This window comes from Cupressus sempervirens, chromosome 2, assembly GCF_028749045.1.
Source record: "Cupressus sempervirens isolate cs-2001-9-10 chromosome 2, ASM2874904v1, whole genome shotgun sequence".
NCBI lineage: Eukaryota > Viridiplantae > Streptophyta > Pinopsida > Cupressales > Cupressaceae > Cupressus > Cupressus sempervirens.
This window is the reverse complement of record NC_143119.1, coordinates 762,183,701-762,198,203: the sequence shown is the minus strand read 5'-3', so window position 1 is coordinate 762,198,203 and position 14,503 is coordinate 762,183,701. Positions and strand designations below refer to the sequence as shown.

The window sequence follows — 14,503 nt, the reverse complement described above, 5'->3', positions numbered from 1 at the left end:
TTCCTCCATGGCTTAGCTAGTTTGAATGGAAATGGGTTACTCATGGGGAGATTTTTTGCTTTCTTGGCATTCCTTTTGCTTTTCAGGCTTTGCCTGTTGAACTTTGGAATGCTGTGCTTGCCAAGATCACCAATAACCTTGAATATTGTCTTATGAAACTATTCTCTCCTGCAGGAAAATTTCAAATTTTCTTGAAAGTTCTTGCAGCTACTCATGTTTATTATTCTTCTTGTTGGGCTCCCTCTAAAGCCTCCTACCAAAAATTGAAAAGATTGCTTAGGGATTTTCTCTCGGCTTCTATTTTCGATCATCATGGCTTTCATAGAGTTGCCTAGGATTTTTGTTGTCTCCCAAAAGAGTTTGGTGGTCTTGGCCTGCTTTCCACATAGAAAAAGGGCCTTTCTCTTTGTGCTAAATGGATTATTCATGCCATCACTAGAGATGAAGCCTGGAAGATTTTGGTTCAACATTGCATCTCTTCTAGCTTTCTTGTCAACAGGCTTGCTTGGAAAGGGATTGGTTTCCACACCCTTCTCATCATGTGCAAGCCAGTGATCATACATGGCTCATTTGTTATCAAGAGCATATGGAAGGCCTGAGAAGCTATCAAGCCTTGGCTTCGATGGTCTGGTGATGAGTTCCATAATGGTCTCTCCTTCAATTAGCAGGACATTTGGTGGTCTCCCCCGTTTTCCATTCAGAGTACTCCCCTTGCCAAGATTCAAGGTGCTAGTGCTCTGCATTTTTTCAAACAAGGCATCAGAACTCCCAAGGATCTTTTCTTGAGGGTTACCATGATTTTTAGATCCTGGGAAGATATGCAAATCCAATACCACCTTATTTGTTCAGATCGATAGACTTTTGACTTATTGATCTCTTCAATTCTAGTTCACTTAATTCATAAAGTGGGTATTCAATCTGTTCAACCTTGGTGGCATGATTGGAAGTGGTATCCTACCACTCCTTTTTCCAATTATAAGCCAAGTTTGTGATATAGATGGATTTTGCCCCATTTGTTGATGGTGGATACACTCAACCAGAGATGGCATTTGCATTCTTCTCTTTCTCAATGGAGAAAATGCTTTGACACTATATGGCGTGCTATTATAGAACCCAAGATTTTCCATTTTTCTTGGTGTCTTGCCTCCTAAGGTCTTCCCCTGGGGCCTTGGCTCAGGCATATTGGGGTTCTAGATCCTAGATGCCCTTTTTGTGGGCAACTAGAGTCTTTCATGCATATCTTCTATTTTTGTAGGCGTGCCCAAAATTATTGGCACCGGATTCATGATTTTTCAAGCCATTCAGGCCTAAACCCTTTTCTTGGCACATGGTTATGTAGGGTGATTCCCCCATAATCCCTTAAAAATTCACCTAGATTTGGCATACTTTTAGGATGAAGATCTTGTTTACTTTGTGGAAAGATAGGAATGATTTTCTTTTCACAAACAATTTTTTGGATACTAATATTACTATGTACACTAAGGCGTGTATTTGTAATAATGTAATTATGCAGATTTAGGTGCAAGCCAACAAGGTGGCCCTAGAGGTGGCTCACATTTAGGAGCTACTGAACCACTAGGGAAATGCCCCTTACACTATTGCCAGGGTTCCTCCAAATGCCTCGATTGATACTTCGACGCCTTGAGGCCACCATCTGTGGCACCATTCCTCAGGTCGCCATTCACACACCCTGTGCTCCTAAGCTTCTTGCTACCACTCTCCCAATAGTGGTGATGGTGGATGGAGGTGCCACTCAGCTTCCCCACCCTATGGTGGCTTTGGCGGGTCCCCAAATCGTCCTCCTAGTGCTCGGTGGGAACTTTTTGGGAAATGGCCTTGCCTGGATTTGTGATTTCTCCTCTGTGGCTAAAGATGAAAGATGCAGAGGCTACCACTAATCCTCCTGCTACTATTGCTGATGATGGCTAGACTATTCCCAGCCCCCTTCCCAATCCCAAAGATGATTGGGGTTTTCATGATCGTGATGAAGCACCACCCTTGGTAGGCACTGCATTGGCCGCTTGAGGTTGCTTTATATTTTTTTTTGATGAAAAGTGTTTGATTCTGGCTGCAGCCGTGTGAACTTTTCACAAGGTGATCTTGTATCCCTCGAGCCTTTTTGTGAATTGTAATCTTAGTATATTATTTATTAATAGAAAAGGACTATTCATCAAAAAATATTTCATTCTGATTCACTTTATTAGGATTTTACAACTTCCTACAACACTTATTCATAATTGGTTCCTCCCATTTGAGTACACTAGTGCTACTACAATAATCATATTCATGGTCTTGTACTATTACACGTCATTCTTGTCCTCTCAACTTCATCAAGCTTCGAGAGGTGTCACTGTTTCTTTTATTTTTCTCTTCTTTCTATATTATATTTCATATGTTATTGTATAGTCCTTTCTTGATATCTTGGTATCTCCATCTCTTTGTTATCACTCTCATGCACAATCCAGTTCTGCATTGCTAATGTTCTTTCAATTTTTAGATATACTTAATTTAGAAACACACATAATAATCTATAATCTTCTACATCTTTTATTTTTTTAGAGAATTAAATAATTAATTAAGGGTTTTATCATCAATAGAGAGATCCTCAAAACTTCAAAAATTCTCCATTATTTAGCTTGTAGTTTATCATTTTGATCTTCTAAATGATGTTGTGCATTCCTTCTTCTTCCTCCCTGTCATTTTAATTTCATTTAAATTAATAACTTGAATTAGTTATTATTATCTCTTGTCATGTATTCATAAGTGTTGTTGATATTCTTCTTTATCCAATATGTGGTGGCTAAAAGCGAAGACTATTATTTTTAGAAAGTGAATGCATATAAATTGTATGCCAACAACACGTCACACATTTCTATATATTGCATAGGCATCCTAGCCCCAATTAGCTCCAATATCTAGCTCTGAATTCTTCATTTTGTTATTTATTGCTTTAAATTCAACTTGTCAAATTCTATATTTTAGTTTCTACCAAATTAGCATTTTCTTTGTAAGCTAGTGTATTAGTACATAATAAGAAATTTGAAGGAATCATTTTTTCACAATCACACATAACATGCATTTCACCTTGCAAACTAATACTGATATCACATTTTTATGAAATCATTTAATTAAATTAGTTCCTATTACTTATCTTCATAGTTGGAAGTGATAATGATATTCTTCTTTGTTCCATATGTACATGCAGGCATGGGTGCTACATATTTTTTCTTTTTTCTTTTTCTAGTGAATGGAATCATAATTTTTTTTTCAAACAATAATGTATCATATAGACACTTATATGTCTCATATACATCATAATTTGTGAGCTCTAATGTTTAGCTCCAAGTTCTTCAATTTTATTTATTTATTCTTGTGCATTTAATTGATTTTTTTTTTTAAAACTTTAGTTTTACACAAACTTGTATTTTTTTTCCTCAGTTTATTAATGTTAATTTTTTTTAAATAGTTAAATTTTTCTTTATCATACTTAATATGTTTAGAAAGTAATGCATAATTGATATCTTTATGTTGATTCAATTATATTATGTTCAATTATATTACTTTTCAATCTTTGAACTAATCAACAATTTTAAGAGTCTTTGGTCTTCCACTGTGAGTTATGTAATCTCCTCATCGCTAGATTTGAAATTACATGGATTCTTCACATCAACAACAAATCATCGACAACCTTTCAAGTTCATAAATTCATTAAGGATTACCTTATTTTATATAAATTGGTGGCCTAAATGAATCTTAAATGATTATGATTTCTAAGTGTTAGATATAACATCTACAAATAAAAATAGTCAAGCAACTTTGCAACATTTTTATAGTTGAAGACTTAAAAAGAAATCAATCTAACAAAAGTAAACATGGTTTCTCTTTTGGGATCCAAGACACTACTAATCATATATGCCAACAATATTGCAAAAGTCACCATAGTTATTTCCAAAATATTGTTTTCTAATCAAAGGATAGTGAGGGCTTCTTCAATTGAATGATAGGAGTGTTTTCTTCTTTGTCATCATGCAAAAGCTTCAATTTTATTCTGGACTTCCTTGCAGTGGTGATCACAAGGGTATCTACCTTCTTAGGTTTAGCTTTCTTAGGTGTTATTTTGATCACTTTATCTTTCTTCTTTGGAGGTATCTAATTTACCTATCTTCTTTGAAAATATCTATTTTCTCTTTCAATTGTTCCTCAAAGGATAGTGGAGGTTTCATTTGTTGAATGATAGGAGTGAAGATTGAATGATAGGAGTGCTTTCTTCATCATCATCATCTTGAAGCTTCAATTTTCTTCTAGAATTCCTTGCAGTGGTAATCATAGGGGTATCTACCCTCTTAGGTGTAGCTTCATTAGGTTTTATTTTGATCGTCTTCCGTCTCTTATTTTATATAAATTGGTCATCTAAATGAATCTTAAATGATTATGATTTCTAAGTATTAGATGTAACATCTACAAATAAAAATAGTCAAGCAACTTTGCAACCCTTTGCTAGTTGAAGAAGCCTCAACCATGTTGGGAGTTCTTATTATAATTACAAAGGTAGAAAGATGATCTCACTACTCAAACATGCATATACAATGATATATTATGTAAACATATACTAAAAACCTTTCTGACTTTGCTGATATCTTCAATATCAAATTTGTCCTTTGTGGCTCTCTTCAGACAATCGATCATACAATTGTATACTTGTGTACTGTCATCATGTTCACATGAATTACGATCATATAAAATGTGGCCACACTTCTTTCAAACAAAAAGTGTCTTCTTTATACCCAATTGCTTAACCAGTCGACCTTCATTTCCTTCCACATTTTTCAAAATTCAAAATTACTTTTTGCTAAGTGAGGGTTAACATTTAGGATGTCATCCCAACCTTGTAAGTTATTGTTTTGGTAAACTAAAAAATCCCTTAACCAAATGCCTTTACTCTATTATCTTTCTCATTCTTCCCATTGAACCTATATCTATAAAATTCGCCATAACTCTGTCGATACATTGAATATCCTTGAGTTTATTTAGGCATGTGCTTATTACTTCAAAAACTTGCTTTCCTCAACTACACATAACCTCATCTACTTCTACTAAATTATGCTATACCAAAATGCATGATTGTTCACTATTTTCATGAATTATACTTAGACATTTTTCTAAGTTGAATCATCTAAAACTTAATCTTATAATTTTATTTCTTCACAGAATATATATGTTTCAATAAATGAAAACCCTATGTCATCCTTACATATTATCCTAGCCAAATTTCCAACAATACCCCCTATGAAATTGATGGAAATATGTGGGAAAATTGGCTAAGTCCCAAAATCTTCAAAATTTGTGAACTTCTTCACATAACCAAAATAAAATTTGCAAAAAGTGATTTTGCAAAAAGTGAATCATTTCATATATTTACCATCTGTACATATTTAACTCCCTCTTTCACTATAATTTATACTACTTGTAACTCCTTATAGTAAAGTGTACAATTTTCCTTATACTACTCTCCCCTTTGACATCAATGACAAAGGTGAGACAAAATCTATATACATGTCAAAAAGAATTGTTACCTTCTCTAACATCAAGCTTGCTTACTATTTACGAGTCTCATACGTTCTCCAAGTTTTCTCTTCAAGTTGGTGAATTATTTGTTCTAGTTGTCCTTGACTGCCTCCAATATGCTGACTAGCATGCATAAGCCAAAGGATGCCAATTCCATTGTATTTAAATCAAAGTAAACAATTCTAGTGAAGGAATCCTTTATGTTAGTACATTCCTTAAGTTGTCTTTGTACATGATCAATTTTTGAAGTAAGGTGTTCCCTTTTTAGTGAATTTTTTTTTATGGTTATCTTCTTTCTCAACTCAAGTAATTAGTGCTCATCATGCACACTGCTGATTCTTGCTTCCAAATTTATTATTTGTGCATTTGGGCTCTGCAATTCATCCACAATGCTCTTCAATTCAACTTTCTTTTCTTTGATGTCTCTTTCAATGTCTTTTGTGTACTGAAAAGATAAAGTACATTTTTAATATATGTTCTTACCTTCTTGAAGTCATTTCCTGAATACCTTGATACAAGTATCAAGAAGTGATAAATCATTTGTGATATTATTACCAACAATGCTAAATAGATTAGCATTGTGTGTGCTTTGAGATTTTGCTGCTGCAACTTCAACCAATGTAGAAAATCTCCCATGAAATCCTATCATTGTCTTCTCTTCTCTCTTCTCTATACTCGGGTCATCTACTTGTATTTGAGAAATGTCTTGCATTTTCTTTATCATTTTGTCTGGTGTGCCCAAGGCACTCTTGCTCATCTTACTTGATTCTTCTAAAATCTTATTGAGGGAATTTTTTTTTAGCTACATATACTTTGGTATATCCATATTACCCTCAAACATCTTGGTAACAACCTATGGTAATCTTGTGATTAGTGCTTCAAAAAGGGATCTTGAAAAACTAACTTGTGTAGGTTTAACTGCCCTAGCAGTGTTTGCACAACTAATATCTATCTTTCTTCTACTACAAGTAATTTTTGGATTGGTGGATGAGATGCCTGATTCTCCATCTAATTATTATGTTTTGGCTCTTTTTTGTGACTTTTCTTCCTCTTTCTTTTCCTCTTCTTTTTCTGTTTGCAATACTCTTTATTTTATTCTTCCATTTCTATATTTTTTAGAGATATGGTTCTTTTCAAGGTCTCTTCAACAATATTGAACCAATTTACAGTATAATCAAATTATGTGCTCATAGGGATAGGTGTTAGAGATAATTCTATGGGTGCTACCTAACTGCCCTCAATAATAGAATCTTGTTTTCTCTTATTTTTCCCTTCATCTTCTGAGTTTGTATAGTCTTCAATGTAGTTTGTCCCCAAATTTCCAACTTCATATTTATTTTGTTCTGTAGAGGTACCAAATTGAATATTTTCAAAGGGGTCTTCACTACTATCAATAGTGATAGTAGCTCCCCCTATCACCATGGTATCATCTTCTTCACTTGGTGAATCTCCTGTATCAATGACTATATCATCATATTCTTCTTCTTTTGCTTCTTCAATAACTGTACATTATTTCATGACTTTTATTACTACTTCCCCAATCTCTTTTATTACCTCATCATATAAACCTCCCATCTATAACATTTATCTTCTTTTGTTTCTCGGCAACATTGGAGTTTTCTTTAAGTTTTCTTCTTTTTCTTCATTACTTCTGATGTCACAAAGTTTCATGAGTGCCTGATCTCTTATTTTCTTATCCTCTTCCTTTGTCCTAGGTTTCTTTTTTCAATTGATTTTTTGTATAGGTCCTTTAGAATGTTCCCATGAATATGAAAAAATAATTTCTTGAAAGCTATCATATGTTTGATCACTGCATTCTCTAATTTCCTCTTCTGCAAAGGGCCGTAAAGATCATAGTACTTGTTTAGCTGAGTTAGAATACCATCCTAAATTATCATTTGATTCATTCATCCAATTTTTGGTTTCCAACTCTTCTCTTTTTCTCACTTCTTTTTGCTACTTGTGACTATGGTTGTGGTGGAGAAATCTATCCTCTCATCTTTGTTGGTAGACTTGACTTCTCTATTGTGGCCTTCTTTCCCTCATATGTCATTATTGCCTTCTTTTTTGTGGTCTTCTTTCCCTCACATGTCATTACTACTTTTAGTTTCTTGGTGGGTTCTAGACTGGTTACCATTTCCTTAATCTTTTTTGAACTTTTTGGTGAATTTTCTAGTTTTTTCTCTTCCTCCTACTTCGATAGATGCAAGATTCACTATTGGTGTGGCTCTTGTATATCTCCTTGAAATTTTGGGTGAACTGATTTCATTGATTACTATCACATCCTCCTCTTTTTGTTATTCATCCATAGGGATAACATGAATAGGTGCTACTTCAGTAGGTGTTTCTAATGATGGATTACTTAGTGCAACATATAAAGGTTGTACTACCAATATTTTGCTCTAGCCTACTACTTTCATCTTTACTACAGTTTTTTTTACTTCTACATATTTTCACGAGTCATACATATTGCCTTGATCATCCTTTTCATGACTCTTTCCACTAAATTCTTGGCTGCCTTTGATGTCTGTAACTCTAATGCTTAAATCATTCTTTCTTTTGTCGTGCCCTATTCCTCACATTCATCATCAACATCTTCTTTTAGCAATTTAGTTGCATACTCAATAATCTATGTCTCTTTCACTTCATATCCCAAAGGATGAATAAACATAACTTTGGGTACAACTACCTCCATGCAAGTTTTATGACTCTCAACCATGAAACATGTTTGCTTCTTAAATATGTCTAGAACTAATTTTGGAATCCTAACTCTATTCTTCATCTTAGTTTGGAATGATCTTATAAGATTATTTATCATCATGATCATATAATCTTCAGTTGTCTTCCTATAGAAATAGCTCACTAATTCTATTGAACAATTGTTTGATTTCCATTTTGATTTAGATACGTTTGGGAATATTTCCATGACATGGAAGAATATATGTGCAATTAGTGATCCAAATTTGAAAGTTTCATGATTTTTCTTTTTAATCCATTGCAAGTTGTCAAACAATTGTTGCTTTAGGATCTCACATAAGTTTACTTCAATTCTCTCAATACACATCTTATATGTTGTATTAATGTAGCATGTAGAGACTTCATCTTCTCTAGAACTGTAAATAATTTTTTATGCTAAGGTTTCCACAAATATCGCATCATAATGTTCAATTAGAATTGGCATCATGCCTCTACCATTCCATTTTGTCTTGGTGTTTGTTTGCACTATTTTCTTCACATTCTTTTCATTGATTGGAATTCTTCCCTTGTTACTAAGTCTAGTTACCTCATGTATTAGATCACTTGTGATTCAAACTACTTGGTCTCCTAACCAAATTTTATTTTTATGTATTCCACTCAATATGACTCCAGCCCAATCTTCATAGTTAAATTCATGATAGAATAGAAACTGTTTGATTTTCAATTGACTTAAGTAGTTGAATTCATCCTTGAAACTCATGTTTTGCTTGTAAATTTTCTCAAATTCCTCTCCCATGTCACTATCACCTAGGGTTCCAAAATTATAGTGGATATAAGATTGTAAATCTTCAACAATTACTACTCTGTATGGTATTTTTGAAAATGCCCTAGTAGGGTCATCTCCCAAATTGTGCATTGAACCTCTTTTGAACTTATATTTAGGTTTCTTCACTATATCATGAAATAAAGATTGGCCCATTCTTACAAATTTCAAATGACTCCACATCTGACATAGATAAATACCTTTATATTGTTTTTCCAGGGATTTTACCATAAAATTGTCCAAATATGCTTTCCAAACACTTTAATTCTTCCTTAATTCACTTTTCAAACTCCTCTACAAACTTCTCTTGGCTCACAATACTCGAATGGTGACTCCTTACATTGGTTCAAATCCTTTTATTCATTGCAAGTCTATTTAGCATTAACTGTGCCAAGTTGAAAACTCAAAAAGATATTAAAAGTAGTAGATTGAATTTCTTTCTCAAGCTCTCATATGACCTCATTATTTTACACATAATTAGTTGTAGCTTCTAGAAATCATTTCCATGTTCCTTCTGAGTGTGCAAAAATGTATAATACTATTTTAGAGTCTAATGAACTTCTAGTGTAATATCCCCTATTTCTTCTAATGAATTAGATTGATTAGATTGATAAGGGTTTGTCAGCTACCATAACTGACTTCAAATTCATTTCAGATGTATCACTTTTATTTTCAACCCATACTTGTGTAATGTAGGTGTCTTTGCCTTAACAAATGTTTCCTTGAAGTTTTCTACGTACTATTTTACACTTTCTTTCTGCCTTCAATTGCTATTTTTATTCCTTCTCATATTTTTATCAGCATTCCTTCTGTAGTTCATGCTATGTGACCTCATACTAGGTGTTTTCATGTTGATCATCCTACAAAATCTTGCTATATGTCCCAAATTGTTGTAAATTTGACATGCTATCATATTGTTTCCATATTTAGGTTTTGATTAATTGACCTATAATCTGCAATATCTATAAGCAATATGTTCAAAATTATTGTACTTATAACACATAACTCCATTTCTTATGATATTTGTTGCTACAAATAGGTTTACTAGCTGGAGGGTTAGTACTTTGATGCATTCCATTATTATTATTGTATCTAGATTTTCTACATTTATTAGCTCTTTGTTCATAAGAAAAGTGCAATTAAAATAATAACCAAAAAAAAGTTTAGAATACTTACCTATGTAGTCCTTCTTCATATGACCATGTTCATTGCATGAAACACATCTTCCTTTAAATTGTTTCTTAACTTCCTTGGGATGTTCATGATGATTAGGTTGATTAGGTACTTTCTTGTTTAGATCTTCTTGTTGTTCAATTTTTTGATTCACTAGATCTGGTTCCTCAGAAACTTTAGATCCCTTAGATGATTCTCCTTCAGTGTATCCACTTCCCATCTTACCATAAACATGTCTTTGTGTGATGATCTAGTCATTGAGTTTCTTAGTGCTGGAATATTACTTCTCAAGATGTTGTTTTGTTTGTGTAATCTCCCCTTTCACAATAGTGTTATACTTCTCAAGTTATATATATTGTAGCTTTGTAGCCTCAAGATCACATGTTAGCTTGGTAGGTAATTTTGGATTTCAGATCTACATTTTCATATCCTAAATCCAATTGACTCTTCTTCTCATCCTCCATCAAAATCATCTTAAGATTTGTGATCTCAAGTTCATACTTTACAATCTCATTCTCCTTCTTCAACTTAAGCACTGCATCACTATCCTTGATCTAATTATTTGAATCTTTCTTCTTCGATTTAGTAGATTCAACATGCTCTTTCAACTTCGAAATGAAATCTTATGCATCTTTAAGTTTGATCTTCAAGTTGTCTCTTTCTTATGTGATTACATCAAGTTCCTCAAGATTCATTTGTTACTGATCCATATCCATAGAGATCTTATTCAAGCTGTTAGGCCTCCTCTAAGTAATTGAAGCCCTAATGCCAATTGTTAGAAATAGGAAATATTGAGAGGGGGGAGGGGGAGGGGGAGGGGCTGAGGGGGTGTGGGGGCTGAATAAGTATTCCACAATTTGTCCCAACTATGGATATCTTTAACAATCTTTAAGCATACATATAAGATTTAACTCAAAAGTTAACATAAAAACAACATAATGCAACTCATAGCACCATTATTTGTTAACTAGAGAAACCCTAGCAAAGGGAAAACCCCGGTGGGGATGGTACACACAAATGATCTACTAATCAAAAGTATCTTGTGAAAGATATTGATCCTATTAGGAGTCTATTACATTTGTATAATGCACATGTCTTTGTTAGGGGACTAGGCCTTGTTAGAAGCCTCAACTCTATTAGGAGTCGGTATTATAATTACAAAGGTAGCAAGTTGAGTCCACTGCTCAAACATGCATATACAATGATATACTTTGTAAATAAAGGTATAGATACCAAAAACCTTTTTGATTGTGTTGATATCTTCAATATTTGATTTGTCCTTTGTGACTCTCTTCACAAAACTGATCATACAATTGTATACTTTTGTGTTGTCATCATGTTCACATCAATTATGATCGTATAAAGTCTCCATTGCCGTACTTCTTTCAAACTAAAAGTGTCTTCTTTATACCCAACTACTTAACCAATCGACCTTCATTTCCTTCCACATTTTTCAAAATTCAAAATTACTTTTTGCTAAGTGAGGGTTAACATTTAGGATGTCATCCCAACCTTGTTAAGTCATTGTTTTGGTAAACCAAAAAATCCATTCACCAAATCCCTTTACTCTATTATCTTTCTTGTTTTGCCTGTTGAACCTATATTTATAAAACTCGCCATAACTCTGTCGGTACATCGAATATCCTTAAGCACTCTTAGACACATGCTTATTACATCATAACCTTGCTTCCCTCAACAATGCATGACCTTGTCTACTTTCTAGTAAACCGCACTAAAGCAAAATGCATGACTATTCACTATTTTCCTGAATTATACTTAGACAAGTTTCTAAGTTCAATCATCCAAAACTTAATCTTATATATTTACCTTCTTCATAGCAAGTATATGTTGCCATAATGACAATCTTATGTCATCATTACATATTCTCCTAACATGATTGCCAACATATATAGTGCTGCTAGAATAAATTTATACACTAGAGCTAACATATTGATTAATCTTTTTAATATTAAAGGTCATGCTTGGCATTATGTCAAGACTCTACAATAATTCTAGAGACTATGGCTCCTTTTTGAAGATGTTGATAGTTTGGTTTTGATGTTTTCTATATTCTACTCTATTGTTAATGTGATGCTAATTTGTTGCACATTCTATCATGTACTACTGTAGAGAGTATGCACCTTTTAGAGTGTTGTATTATATAACAACACCCTTATTTTACTACTTTAGTATTAGAACATTGTTATTCATTTTTATTTATTTATTTATATATACTTTGATTATTTGTAAATTTAGATAATTTTACATAAAAACTAGAATATATAATCCTTAATCAATTAATTAAAATAAAAAAATTAGGAAAAAAAAATCAAACTTTTTTTTTTCCCAGATTCACCAAGACAGTGATTTTAAATTTTTTTTTTTTTTTCCTGGCCATTTTCAACTATAAATTATGCAGATCATAAAGATCAAATGCTGAGAATTTCAGAAAAAACCATCATATTTTCCATTTTTAAAATTTTGGTCAATAGGACCTTTTGTCTGGAACGGGGTGTCAATAGAAATGGTCCTCAAACAATCTCAGTCCAACCTTGATTAGGTTATATTGAAACAATTTTTTGTATGCTTTGTCAACGTTAATGACTTTCTTCCCCTCAACAAAGAAAAGGAAAAACAAATCACATGTATAACTTCATCTCTGAACGTTTTCAAGATGATTTACAATGAATATAACAGAAAAACTGATCTCAGAAGACTAAAAATTACATGGGTTTTTATGAATCATGAAATCCAGCAGATGTAAATTAAACATGATATCCACATTGATCCAGAAGAAGCTTTACAAAATAGAGAAAAGATTCAAAACTCTTTGAATTCTTGGCATATGTTTACAAAATCTTTGAACCATTTCAAACCGAGTTTCTCTACAATCTCTCTGCTATAGAGTCCCCCTCAACGGCCTGCACAAAGATTCAATCCACCAATTTACCAAATCAGAAACATTGAAAATACAATCTTTTTATCATTCAATTCATAAACTTTCAAGATGCACTCTTTTATCTATAACAAATGGATAGAAAGAGGATTCAATTTACCCAATCAGAAACATTGAAAATACAATCTTTTCAGCTTTTTATCTATCAAAAATAGATTGAAGAAGGGATTCCATTAACCAAATCACAAAATTCAAAATGCAATCTTTTATCTACCAAAAAACGGAATTGAAAAGCCTTCACTTACATGGTGCAATCAGAAGAGGAAGTTACAGGAAATGGAACATTTGGGCCACAGAGAGCTCGAACCTCCAACAGATTTTCATTAAATAACCTCTGTTTCTCACCATCAACGCCTTTCAAACAGCCACAAATCTCATATTTGCTGTCTGCAGACTCGCCAATTATTTGTTCCAGAGCAATAAAGCTCTTACAGCAAACACTTTCAGCTCTCATAAAAATATCTGCTGATTGCAGAGAAACAAAACAGGAATTCAGGACAGAAAATACTGAACTGCAGTTTTCTGAATATACTCCTGCAAACAATCTACACAAAGTTAGCAGCAAAATAACTGAGATTGTCAATGGCTTTTGGGGCACCATTTTCTTGATCAAAATTTCTGTTCCTCTGTTTCAAATCAGCAAACCCTAATCTAAAAAATGAGAAGAAATTTCAGCGCGATTGAATTGTATTCTATGAAATTTGAGGGCGATTGAACTTTATTGAATCAAATTTGAGGGCGACTGAATTGTTTTCTATGAAATTTTGGGGCGATTGAATTGTATTCGATCGAATTTTTGGGCGATTGAATTGAATTTTTATGATTTTTTTTGGGGGTTTGGACTGTTTTTGATTGAATATCCACTTGTAAAATATGTAACAATTTGGAAGTCAATGGCATCTTTTGGCCAATAAATTAATCCCGAGCTTCCCCACGATTGAGACCACTATATTTATTTGCGAACTAGTTTATAATTTTCCCTGGTCAACAACGTTTTGCATTTGGATTCATTTAATTTCTTAATTTCGCGAATCACATTTGACATTATTTATATGTTTTTATCTCTTAAAAGATGGGATTGTTTGATACCGAAGTAAAAAATATATATCATATTTTATTTTTCTATAGAGATAAGATTGTATTCTGTTAGAAAATCTCATAATATTTTATCAATGGATGTTATGGAAGGTGAAAGAATGGTTGAAAACAGAATAATAGAAAAATTAGGATGAGAAAAGTCATATAATATATTTTTAGTGATTTTTCATGTTGTAATATGATTGAATAAA

The 14,503-nt window shown here is 32.9% G+C and overlaps 1 protein-coding gene across 1 annotated transcript; it reads right to left on the bottom strand.

Moving 5' to 3' along the window:
- Positions 1-13,019: 13,019 nt before the first annotated feature.
- Positions 13,020-14,157, bottom strand: LOC149575673 (non-specific lipid-transfer protein-like). The gene is made up of 2 exons (XM_089812247.1): positions 13,460-14,157; positions 13,020-13,179 (listed from the first exon to the last, which is right to left on the bottom strand). Exons 1-2 carry the CDS (start codon positions 13,813-13,815, stop codon positions 13,158-13,160), a joined length of 378 nt encoding a protein of 125 aa, XP_089668373.1. The 5' UTR covers positions 13,816-14,157; the 3' UTR covers positions 13,020-13,157.
- Between the last annotated feature and the right edge of the window lie 346 nt (positions 14,158-14,503).